The sequence below is a fragment of the Diadema setosum genome, chromosome 8 (genome assembly GCF_964275005.1).
Source record: "Diadema setosum chromosome 8, eeDiaSeto1, whole genome shotgun sequence".
In the NCBI taxonomy this organism is placed as follows: domain Eukaryota; kingdom Metazoa; phylum Echinodermata; class Echinoidea; order Diadematoida; family Diadematidae; genus Diadema; species Diadema setosum.
Window position 1 is genome coordinate 39,615,033 of NC_092692.1, and position 12,496 is coordinate 39,627,528.

Here is a 12,496-nt window from a genome sequence, read left to right on the forward strand (position 1 = left end):
CTTTATCAAAATCTGACTGGCGACCAAAGGTCGAATTGCACAGATGTACATAATTATACAAAAGTATACATGGACATACCAGGAATGATATTTCATGTATATAAATTGAAACAGGGGCATCCAACACGTTCAAGATTGCACGCAAATAATACAAATATAACTTAAAAAAACATTATTTTAAAAGGAATGGAAGGAAAGAATGAGAAAGACTTAAAAGTCCTTGAAAGACTGGCTGGTGGTATATTGCACCACCAACAGTGAGGTGCCGCAGAGATTGGTGTGTTGCACTGTACAATATTTCCGTTCTCTATTTCTATCGAAAGGAGTCAAAGAGATGGGATGTACACCTTCTCCATAATTAGAATTATTATGCAAAAAAATGGGGGGGGGGTAACACACTACGATATATTCTCTTCTGGGTGGGCCACCTCTTCAAGTGATGCCTCCTCAAAGGTGAAAGGCAGGGAACTCCACTTTTGGTAGTGTTTGGACTTGGCGTCATTGTCTATTACAAGGAAATACTTCACCGAGATGGCAAGGATGTAAGCTTCTCTGAATTTCAGAACTATACCCCACTTGATGTGACAATCCTTGCATACTAGTTCGTGCTCACTCTTCCTCACGCTCGCCCATTCCCTCTTCTCGGGCGAGTCGCGGTCAGTGGAAAGTCTGACCACTTTCTTCTCAAGAAAATCAGGGGCAATAATGACGTGGTGACCTCCCGGTATCACCCTGATGTCACTTGACCGACAGACAAGAACCCGACACTTCTGGCACCGGAACTCAAGATTCAATTCAACATGTTCATGGGCCAATGATTTTCGTCCCAAGTGCCTTCCTTGGATGGCTGTTATCTGACAGAAAGAGATGAGACCTTTAGTATACACTAGTCAACTTTTCTATACCATAACAACTCCCTATATATTGTCTGTATGTCTCACAGGGATCAATAAGTCTCACAAAATAATCACTCTTCATTTCTTATCTACTCACATACACATCCTGCTTATAAACGGACGAAAATTCTGCCATGAAATTGTTCCATCCTATACATCATAAATTGCCGGGCATATAACACCAGTACTCAGCATCAGTGTTGTGTGTAAATTTTGTGAGGATGGTACTTGGAATATGACAAAAACCAGGCGAATTTTAATGTACATGGTACAATGGCCAAAAACTTTGTCCAATCAACTCTATATAGTCCTTGATGTGTTTGTTTGTCATGCTCTGTGCTAGTCTTTCTATTCAATTCAATTCAATTCAATTTTATTTCCATTTCCATTGAATAAACAGAAAAAAATATATATACAATACATTTACAGAACAAGTTTATAACAATTTCAAGGAAAACGTACAAGTGGTCACGAGTAACAACAGAATTTCGTTTCTGAGGTATATACCCAATACAAAGATTAGAATGGAAATGGAGGGTCCCACTTAAAAAGCAAAGCTTGTAGGGTATGGGACTCTCAAAAAATACGTACACAAAGTCAAAGAAACCAATGTCAACTGACATGAAATTAACTTAGGAAGGGAAAAAAAAGAAGAAAAAGAAAAAGAAAAAAAGAAAAGAAAAAGAACAAAAAAAAAAAGGGGGGGGGGAAATGAGACTATGGTACAACACACGCCATCGCGGACACAAGCATACTGTACTTCATGATGAAAATGCAATAACAAAACAATACAACGCTCCCTGGTTTGAAATTGCGATTGATTGGGTGCATATGCCGGTATGAATGCATAGGAACGGATATTAAAAAAAAGAGAGAGAGAGAAAGAGAATAGACTCACTGTTACTGGTACAATAAAAGAAATATCTGAGGTAAACTTATGTTAGACAAGCCTTATACCATATTTTAATTAATACCTTGCAATTACATTAATTCAAAATGATCATTTTTCTACTAGCAAAAAAACAACAACAACAACAAACAATCTTGACAACCTATTAGAGACTGACCATAAAAAAGTAATTCTGAACCAAGAGAAGATTAATTTGTGCACATTTGACGCATTGGCACAGAAAGGGCTGAAGAAGAGATGGACTTACTGGCAAGGTGACTCTGTAGTACTAGTAATCATAAAACTGCCAACTAACTGTAGGCATGCCATAACTGCACTGCAAAAATTAAAGTAGAATATACCTGATGTACGTGAAGTCTATGGAGACAGCAACAAATTCTTCTTACCTTCTGCTTGAGCATCTCCTCCGGGAGTTCACTGAGCTCCTCCGTAGCTTCCCTCATCACTTTCTCCTGCTCTTTACCAAGTTGGTCCTTCTTCTCCAAACCTCTCTCTTGGTGGACCACCAGCTCAAACCGGCCTCCCGGGGCCCGGGTGCGTTCTTGGGACATTGATGATAATGGTGGTGATAATGATGATGTTAATGATAAAAATGATCATGTTTCTAGGTGCTCTACAACCCACACAAATGTAAGCATATCAATATAAGGGTGCAAAATTATGTGTCGGGATATCAAAGGATGTTGTGTTTCCAGCCTTTGTTTACAAAAACCTAGAAGGAACTTCTTGAAAACGCTGATCAGATTGTCACCAAACTTGGCGGGTATTATCGTTAGGGTGATAGAGTATGTATCTATGCAAATGGACACCATTCCTCACTTGGGGGCCCCCAGGGGCACAACGCCGTGGGTGGGGGGGGGGGGGAGGGGAGGGGTGATTCTCAGAGAAGATAATACCAACAAAGAAAAATGCATGACCACCACACTGTTTGGGTATGTGGACCTCAGCTGTTGAAGGGGAACACAAATATATATGAACTAGGTCAGCTAGCTGCTGAATCATGGACGAGAAAGCTCTTAAAAGATTTCTGATAAACAGACCCCAGAAATGTTGTAAGGAAATGACTTTTTTTTTACTCTTTTTACTAAAGTGACCAAAATGTACTGAGGTTTGGTGCTGTGTCTTTGCAATATCATTTTTCTATTCATTCTTACAGTCGCAAGTGGAATAAAATGTTCACTCGCTTTCGAGCCCTTTGTTACTTATAATGATTGGTTGCAGAATTTTCAATAGCCTCTTAATTGCTGACTTTATAACCAAATCGTAAAATTGCAACGCATTTTCAAAGACTAAAATTCCTCTCTCTCTCTCTCTCTCTCTCTATCAAATTGGCAACACTTTGAAAATTTTCTCTCTGATTTTGTGCAGATGTAATGACTTTAACCAGCTCCATCTACTTTTTTTTTTCAAATATAAGACACACAGTGAAATTGAAAGGTGCCAATTCAGTGTTAACAATTTTTCCCGGGCAATTTTTTCTAAAGCAAAAATTCCCCCGGGGAAATCCCCCCAGAACTCGACGGGTTAACTTTGATCTCTGTTCATACCTCTGGCCTGAAGGCATCCTTCACCATCACTGATGTAGTTGTAGCGGAACACAAAGTTGCAGGCTGGCACGTCGATGCCTTGCTGCACAAATGTTGCAATGAGCAGTTTGTGTTCCCCGTCGCGGAACTTGTCAAGGATATCCCTTTGGTGCCGCAAACTCATTCCTGTTGGAAAAGTGTGAGGATCTCTGTAACTTCTCAGTTTTCCCTCTAAGAGCTAAAGAGGAAATTCACAGCAGATATGAGTTGACTATATGCCACAAAGATTCCATCAATAATACGTCACGATGTGGCACATTTTTCTCAATCGGCATTTTGTCTTCAACATAACAACGTTCGTTTGATCATATGATGCTATGTATAGACCAATCAGCAACAGGATCTCATTAATGAAGAATGTAATACAAACTGCATGATTAAAAAGCAGACAAACTATCAATTTTGCCAGCTCACTCCTAATTACACTGGCACATCATACAAATCATTTCCCCACCTGGGTTTCTGGAGCCCACCACCGCCTCGGCATTGAAATCCTGCAACCCCGGCGTGTCCATAGTCCAGGCCTTGAGCGCGTTGGTGGAGGCAATGGTCTGAGTGAAAAGAATCCCACGGAAGTTGGCCAGGCCTCCCTCCAGGCAGTTACAAGCTCCTTCTATGAGCTCCTGAAGCTTTACCAGACCAGGGTTCTTGCTGTATGGACTCTTGCTGAATTCCTCAAGCTTCACTTCTCTCTCTGTAAGAAAGGCAACAGAGAAAATTTACATGACACCTTTAGCGTCAGGGAATTACTTTCTTTATTGAATGTCCACAAGGAAAGACACAACAGAGATTGATAAAGAAAGTTCTTTACATTTCTGATGTTCATTTTGATATTAACTTTCAAAAGGCATGGTGGACTACATGACATTGTTACCTAATAAGGCATGCATGCTGAATAAATGTGTCGACATGTTTGAATAAGACATTCTCGAATGTCTTGTCTCGAGCCATTCACGAATCTCACAATCATACGTAATATCAAACTTCCATCATCCAACATGCTAGAATAATTCATAACACAAAGACATGTCCAGTATAAGTCAGTATTTAATTTGAGAAAATCAATGTACAATAATGATGGATAAAATTTAATAATTGTTTTGTGTGACCAATATAATGTGACCATGTATAATGATATGTTACATAATACATAATGTCACCTACGAATGGCTCTGTGGATGACAATGATTAAAGCTTTGAAAAACAAACAAACAAAAAACAAACAAACAGCACATTCCATTCCACGTATTTCACTGATCATAAATTACGTTTCAGTATTGACTTGCCGTTAATTTGATGCACTTCACTATTGTCTTGATAATATTCCCATTAGATGTGACTAAAAATCCATTCACATCAAGCTACATGAAACAAAGTAAATCAAAATATCATTAAATCTATTCCTAAGTAATTCAAAACAATGCAGTCTCCTTTCTTCCACTTTAATTCAACTGAAATGATAATATACCCTACGAAGATATCATAGAAAAGCTGACCCTTGAATAGCTTGATTAGCTCGCAGTCAGCACTGGTCCGATCGGACCCCTTTTCCTCCTCTTTTTTGATGAAGTTCTGAAGGTAGAGTAGAGCGTCTATGGTCCGCGCAGTTTCATGTATGGACAGAGCAGTGCTGTACACCTGCCGGTGAAAATATAACAAGTGCAAATTCATTTCATATCAATTCTTCTCAGTCATATGAAAATGGCAGATTCTTGCCAAAGATTTATCATTTAAAAGCTGGTTCTTCATTAGTGAAATGACCGATTGGTAGATGGTGTCATGACGTGTGTGAGGCACACTAGCATGTTGGATGATAGTCCTAAATGGAATATTCAGTGGCGTATCTAGGGAAAACGGCGCCCGGGGCAAGCACCAAAATTGCGCCCCTAACACTGCCTAATTTCTGAAAAAGTGTTCAACCCCAACCCCATCCCGGTAGGGACTTTGAACAAAGTCCACATGATGCTTTTTCAAGCACTTAAAAGGGATCTTTTGAGGGTGATGTATTTGTAATGAATTTTGATAGATTTTGGCGAGCGAGCGCAGCGAGCGAGCCGAAAATTTTTGTATTTCAGCTTACAAAACTTGGAATTCTTGTCATTTTTTGCTTACCAAATCTTACCATTCTAATCAAGATATAGTGACGGCCTCATAGATAACGATTTATACCAAAAAAAAAGGACTTTAAAAAATACTCTACATTCGTGTGCGCGAGTGAGCTGAAATTTGTATAATGTCCTCGTCATCATCACGTATTGTTCTTATCTTTTTGTATATAAATTTTGGCGAGCGAGCGCAGCGAGCGAACCGAAAATTTTTGTATTTCAGCTTACAAAATATGGAATTCTTGTCATTTTTTGCTTATTAAATCTCACAATTATAGTGACGACCGCAACAAACTGAGGACTTGAAAAAATACTCTATTAGTACGAGCGAGTGAGCCGCAATTTGAATATTTCTGCGTCATCATTACGTTTTTTCTTATCTTTTTTGATTTTTTTTTTTGCGCCCCCCTTCCCCGTATGTTCGAAACCGTTGGCGTCCTCTTTTGATCCAATCGGCGATCGCTTCAGAACGAATGAAATTGCAGTCGCTGCACCGTGTAACATTTTTCCTGCTAAATATAAAATGACATGAGTGAACACAATAGACATTATCATTTTGTCCGCGTCATCGTCACGTTTTGTTCTTATCCTCTTCTCTTTTTTTTTGTACAAATTTTGGCGAGCGAGCCGAAAATTTTTGTATTTCAGCTTACAAATCATGAAACTCTTGTCATTTTTTGCTTATTAAATCTTTCAATTCTAATCAAGATATATAGTGACGGCCTTATAGATAACGATTTATACCAACAAACTGAGGACTTGAAAAACACTCTAAATTAGTACGAGCGAGTGAGCCGAAATTTGTATATTTCCGCGTCATCAGTACGTTTTGTTATTATCTTGCTTGATTCGGGTTTTTTGCGCACACCCCCCCCCCCCCCGTATGTTCGAAACCGTTGGCGCCTTCTTTTGATCCAATTGGCGATCGCTTCAGAACGAAAGAAAGTGCTGCCGCTGCTCCGTGAAACATTTTGCCTGCTAAATATAAAATGACATGTGTGAACACAATAGACACTGTCATTTTGTCATCATCACGTTTTGTTCTTACCTTCTTTTTTATATAAATTTTGGCGAGCAAGCGCAGCGAGCGAGCCGAAAATTTTTGTATTTCATCTCACAGAACATGAAATTTTTGTGTGAACACAATAAACATTGTCATTTTGTCCGCGTCATCATGTTTTGTTTTTATCTTGTTTGATTTGGTTTTCTGCCCCCCCCCCCCCCCATCATTCTCCCTCCCCCTTCCGGGCGAGTTTTTTTTTTTCCTTCTTCTTCTTTTCTTTTCTTCTTCTTCTTTTTTTCCCCTTCTTCTTCTTCATTTTTTTTTTTCGTTTTTTTGCGCCCCCAAGGAGTGGCGCCCGGGGCACGTGCCCCCCTTGCCCCCCCCTCCAGTATACGCCACTGGGAATATTGGTATTTTTTATGGCAGTGCAGGGGATCCCTTGACTTCAATTTTATCAGCATTATAACATTAAATTCTCCACAAATTTGGGCATGAGGCAAACACGTTATTTTGTTTCACAATTCTCAGATACAATTAACTTTAAGAATACATGGTATGGGCCTGTCATGGGGTTGTTTAGTCACCGATGTTAAGATATAGTGTTTCTGAATTCATACTTCTAGCTATTCTTCAATCCTCCTCGATATTCTCTGTTCATACTTCGTATTTCTGTCATTATCGATTATGTGACATTATGCCTCGCTCGCAATTTCTTAGTATCTCCTGGACGTTCTCTGTGCATGTTGTATCGTTTTGCTATTGTACACTGTATCTCACTTGTACCTCGCTCGGGTGATCACGCAACTCTCCAGAAGTTTTGTGACGCGGATATTGTTTTCTTTGTTTTTTCTTTGTCTTTTTTATTATAATTCGACGTTTATATTTCCCGAATTCACATATTGTCATTGCTTTCAATTGTAAATATCGAGTAAGAATTAACTTCACATCAGCATCTGGGAATCTACACCCTACAAGCAATGCTCCGATGTAGATTCCTCATATTTCACATGTTAAATTGTCTTAAATGCTGTACTTGACAATCCATCCATGCTTTTGTATTGTTATGTTTATGGTTTATTTATATGTTGAAATGTGGAATATGGAACAATAAAAAACAAACAAAAAACAAGATATTACTTGGTATGTGGAAGCATAAAGAAATACTTGCGATTTCAGAACGATCAATGGAACATACCTTGAGATACTCTGTGTAAGTTTTTAGTTTGCGGTGGCGCAGTCTGCAATCTTGTTGCTCTGAGATCTGTACGTTCAGCCTGCACAGCTTGTGGTTAAATTTCTCACAGGAAGGGGAGGTGCTCAGCAGTTCGGAGAGTGCGCTCTGGGTGCTGCTGAAGAGTTCACACCCTGAAGTCAAAATTATACAAACAGGACCAGGGGTCCAGTGCTCAAGTTCACCTTCCACGCGTTCTTGAAGTCTTGAAGACTATTTTACCTAAGAATATAGCAAACCTGGGGGAGCAAATTAGGGCCCAATTTTACATTTTCATCTTGTCCTTGAAAAGGCATGGTCAAATTTTCACCAAACCAGGCAGGTATTATCACTAGAGTGTGATAGAATATCATACTTGTGTAAGTGGGCACTTTTCCCCACTTGGGGGCGTAATACATTCTATGTAGATTTTCTTCTATTTTCTGGTAGTAATTACTGATTTCTTTCTATATTTTCGCAGGACTTCGAATGATGGTTTCATGCACATGAGTTATTATATAACACCTAGATAGATCCTTGTCATTTGATGGGTTATTTGCTATTGATCATTCGTCTCATCGTGGAGCTATATCTCGATCATGGTCTCATTTTACCGTTGGGTCATCATTCATGCAATGAGGCTCCATTTACCGTGCAATCTTTGATCCATACGATTTGATCCACTGCACGCACGCCGAGAGCCCGGCACACTACCAGGGGCGGATCCAGGAATTTTGTAAAGAGGGTGCACCTTTACAAAATGAGGGGGGGGGGAGCACGCACCCCTCCCCGTTTTTTCTTTTTATTTCTTTTATCTTAACAAAAAAAAAAAAAATAAGGGGGCGCCCATTTGGATCCGCCACTGCACTATACGTTTGTAAAACGCTGGTGTTTGCAGTTTGTACATGCGACAGTGAGCTAGTGTAAAGCGCTCAGTGAGCACTCTCTCAATCTCAGATCTCGCACAGTCTCTATTCTTTCTAAATTCAGAAAACATCAAATGACAAGGATCTATTTTAGGCGACATAAAACAAATGATTTTTTTTTTTTCATTCGCGCAATGGATGGAATATTTCATTCGGTGAAAGGTGGATCATTTAATCTTTCACCTCATGAAATATTCTGTCCATTGCACTCTTAAACATTCATTATTTGTATACCAGAGAATGTGTTTAACTAACCCGGAATCTTGTTAATCAAAATAATGATTTTAATCATGATATCTTGGATCTCTTCCCCGAAGGCATCTTTTTCTCGTCCTCTGACAGTGTGACAATCTGGATGGAATGCAGAAGAAAGAACAAAAATAAAGCATGATAGACTTCAAAGCAAGGCTTCTTCGTTAAGATACCTACATATTCAAGTGTGCTGTTTTGTGTCAGTAATATATTAAGTCTATAAGAAACCACTTCTTCTTCTTCTTCTTGATTTTATTTTTAAAAATGGGAAATAAGTGAAGATTCGTGAGCAAACAAGTCAGAGATTTATAAGAGACCATAATATCACCTCTTCTTCTAATTTGCTTATAGTAGACAGTATGGGAATACAAGTATAATTTTTGAAATCCGTAACGCTCTTTTCTTTTTGTCTGCTTGCTCCTACATGGAACAAATTTATACACTACATCTTCCCTTCACAGACACCATAGAGCCTACAACATGCAGCCTCTAACTTCAGGCAAACATGCATTCATCAAACAGTGAGAGCTGAATGAGTGTAACACCACAAACTGAATGCTTAGGCTAAATTACACGAGTTTCTGCTTTATGTCACTTGCTCACCATCTTTCGGTTTGTTCTCAGCATCAGCCAGGCTCTTCGTGTGTTTCTTCACTGTTGACACTCTGACTGCATCCAAGTTTGCGCAAATGTTGATCATGTACCTCAGTGCCTCATTCTTCTTGAGTGCATGTCCCAATCCAAACGAAGCTGTCATTCCTAAGATCTTTACAAAGGAGTCATCATCATCATCATGAATCAATGGTCATTTTACCACGTAGACACCAAAGTCAATTCTATTCAATTTAGTTAATTTTCATATTTCTCATAATGGGATTACATTGTAAATAATGTAAGCACAAATCATCATACTTTGTCAATTGCCCCCCCCCCCCCCCAAAAAAAAAACAACAGTATATAAACATACACACGGTGCAGTCGTATACATGGTTAAGGTTGTACATAATGATTACATCAGAGAAAGGGGACGGGGTGTTACGGCACGAATTGTCGCCCCTGCACAAATTTTCGCCTGGCGACAATTTGTGCTGCTTGTGCAGTTCCTATACAATTTGGACCTCGATGGCGACAATTTGTGCTGGCAACTAAAATGAAACGTAGCTGCACAAATTGTCGTCGGCCATGCACTATGAATTGTGTGTTTGGGGTGGTTGCTCCGGTGTTATGTTATGCTCTAGGTGTGTATTATGTGACTTGTGTATGCGTCTGCGCATAGCTGTGTGTGTGTGTGTGTGTGTGTGTGTGTGTGTGTGTGTTTGGAGTATAATAATACAATAATATGTGGAAACTGTGTGCATGTGTGGTGGTTGTGTAGTGGTTTGTTTGTCTGTGTGTATACGTGTGCTTAAAGCTGGCTGTCGCGACCAGGGTTGCCAAATGGACACTTTATAGTATTCATGGCTAAACTCTATCTACTTCATAGCCAAATTATTACGGTTTTTTTTCTCACGGCCAAATTTTTATCCATCTACAATTCAATTCAATTCAATTCAAAATGATTTTATTTCCATATAAAGTAATACAAAGTAATATACAATAGACGTAGGTTCACCACTATGCCAAATACGATAAGTTGACGAATATACTATGTATCCTGGAAAATTAATGCTTATGTCTCAATTCAATATTGCATAAAACGCTATACTAAGTGAATTTAGTTACAGTACATGTAACTGAAACCCTTTATCATACGCGTCCATTACACATACCTGTATTTTTCAAGGTTTAGATTTTGATGTTTATTAAATCATCTGTTCATTTTTAACGTTTTTCTTTCTTTTTTATACTTCTTTAGTCAGAATGTACGTGGTATTTGAAACACTGTCTCATACCTATACAATTTGATAACAATTTATCATGGTTTGTTGTGTTATCTTGATGTTCTATCAGGGCTACATAATTTAATTTCCTTTTTTCTTCATTTTTCGGACCACAAAATTTCTTTGTCTGGCCACCAAAATATGAAATTTGATGATCTAAACGGGCGACTATAGAAAAAAAAAAAAGTTGACTACCGAGCCTTGCATAAAATATAGCTAGAATAAAACGTGCGCACACATACCGACGCACACAAACACAATATGTATAGACATGTGCACCTGTAGTCTTCCTACAAGGATATGTGAACTATTCCTGTGCTGACATAGGATGTCCCTAACATAAGACGTAAGGTAGCATTACCATGGCAACCAATGAATATCTTACACAGAAAGTTACATCTCACACTTTCAAATATTCGAAACTCACTTGAGGAAGGGACTTGTTAAAGTTTTCTCCTTTGTCTTGCAAGGTCGACTTCATCTCAAAGTACTTCTTCATCACCTTGTTGTATTGGCTATCCTTCTGCAAAACAAACAAGACCGTAACGCCTTACATAATGAGGAGCTCGCGAAAATTTTAGTAATACAAACCTCGTTCGGTTACATGCCCAGAGTGTACGTGCAGGCACAACACATATTAAGCGATTTTCAGCGCGCTGCGGTCTGGCTGAAAAAGACGAACAGTAGGTAAAGAGGTTGGGAAGTGATGCTAAAAACTCAAATCTATTGTGGCACTGTAGCTTTCGTATGAATATATACATATATATATATATATATATATATATAATTTATATATATATATATATATATATATATATATATATATATATATATAGTATAATTGGGAGGAGGGGTGTAACACATAAAAACATTGTACGCTAAAATTGCAGAGCTTTGTGGATGTATGGTTGTATAATGACTTAGAAATTGAAATAAGACATCACCTTTAAGTTGACTGCAACAGATATAAAAACAAACAAAGAAAAAGAAGTATCATTTAAATCTAAAACAAATCAGAAAGTAATCAAAGTCCTAAATCTACTTGTTTTCACACACACACACACACACACACACATATTACATGTACAAAATATCAACTGCAATCACTATGCAAATTATAGGAAGTGACGATGTGTCATTCCCTTCCAAGTTCCAGCTTTCCAATTGGCCCGATCAATAATCTCTAGTGAATCTCTTGGTTTGAAAATAATTCAATATAAATAGAGGATTCTGGTCCCATTCTGGTGGGATTAAAAACCCTCAGTTCATGACTATGTGACAATCAGCAAAGAAATCAGGCCAATGAATGTGTGCTGATCAACAAAAAAACTCATTCAGGATTGATGTCAACATTAATACTAGACAATGCTGCTTCTCCAGCTGCCCGATCATAAACACCCTACCTTGGTTTCATGACACTCGTCAAAGATGATGAGGTCAATGTCCTTCAAGAAGACTTGACCTTTGACCAGCGCGTCCACCAGAATCTGGGCTGTCAGTACCACCACACTGTTTTCCTCTAAGAGAACCTCCAGGGGAAGTCGAGTGGGGGCGGAGAGTCCGTGATCACCACAGACGTAGGCAACCTTGTCTATATACTCCTTGAAGAGAGCGCTTTTCTGATGCACAAGAGGTACCTTCAGAATCAATTAATAAAGTTTCTCAGTAATGATTAAGGCACAAAATTAAATGACTTCATCTGGACTTACGTTCATACTGTTTAATTTC

At 38.7% G+C, this 12,496-nt stretch overlaps 1 protein-coding gene across 1 annotated transcript; it reads right to left on the minus strand.

Moving 5' to 3' along the window:
• Positions 1 to 342: 342 nt before the first annotated feature.
• On the minus strand, positions 343 to 11,342 carry LOC140232000 (antiviral innate immune response receptor RIG-I-like). Its single transcript, XM_072312151.1, has 9 exons — positions 11,196 to 11,342; positions 9,492 to 9,654; positions 8,892 to 8,987; positions 7,696 to 7,865; positions 4,889 to 5,030; positions 3,847 to 4,086; positions 3,354 to 3,518; positions 2,193 to 2,347; positions 343 to 854 (listed from the first exon to the last, which is right to left on the minus strand). Exons 1-9 carry the CDS (start codon positions 11,265 to 11,267, stop codon positions 399 to 401), a joined length of 1,659 nt encoding a protein of 552 aa, XP_072168252.1. The 5' UTR covers positions 11,268 to 11,342; the 3' UTR covers positions 343 to 398.
• Between the last annotated feature and the right edge of the window lie 1,154 nt (positions 11,343 to 12,496).

Coding starts and splice junctions, on each gene's coding strand:
- LOC140232000 (XM_072312151.1), bottom strand. CDS start 11,267: ATGAAGAAGTACTTTGAGATGAAGTCGACCTTGCAAGACAAAGGAGAA. Junction 7,866..8,891: donor TTTGATTAACAAGATTCCGG/GTTAGTTAAACA, acceptor TTTTGACTTCAG/GGTGTGAACTCTTCAGCAGC. Junction 5,031..7,695: donor CTTACACAGAGTATCTCAAG/GTATGTTCCATT, acceptor TTTCACCGGCAG/GTGTACAGCACTGCTCTGTC.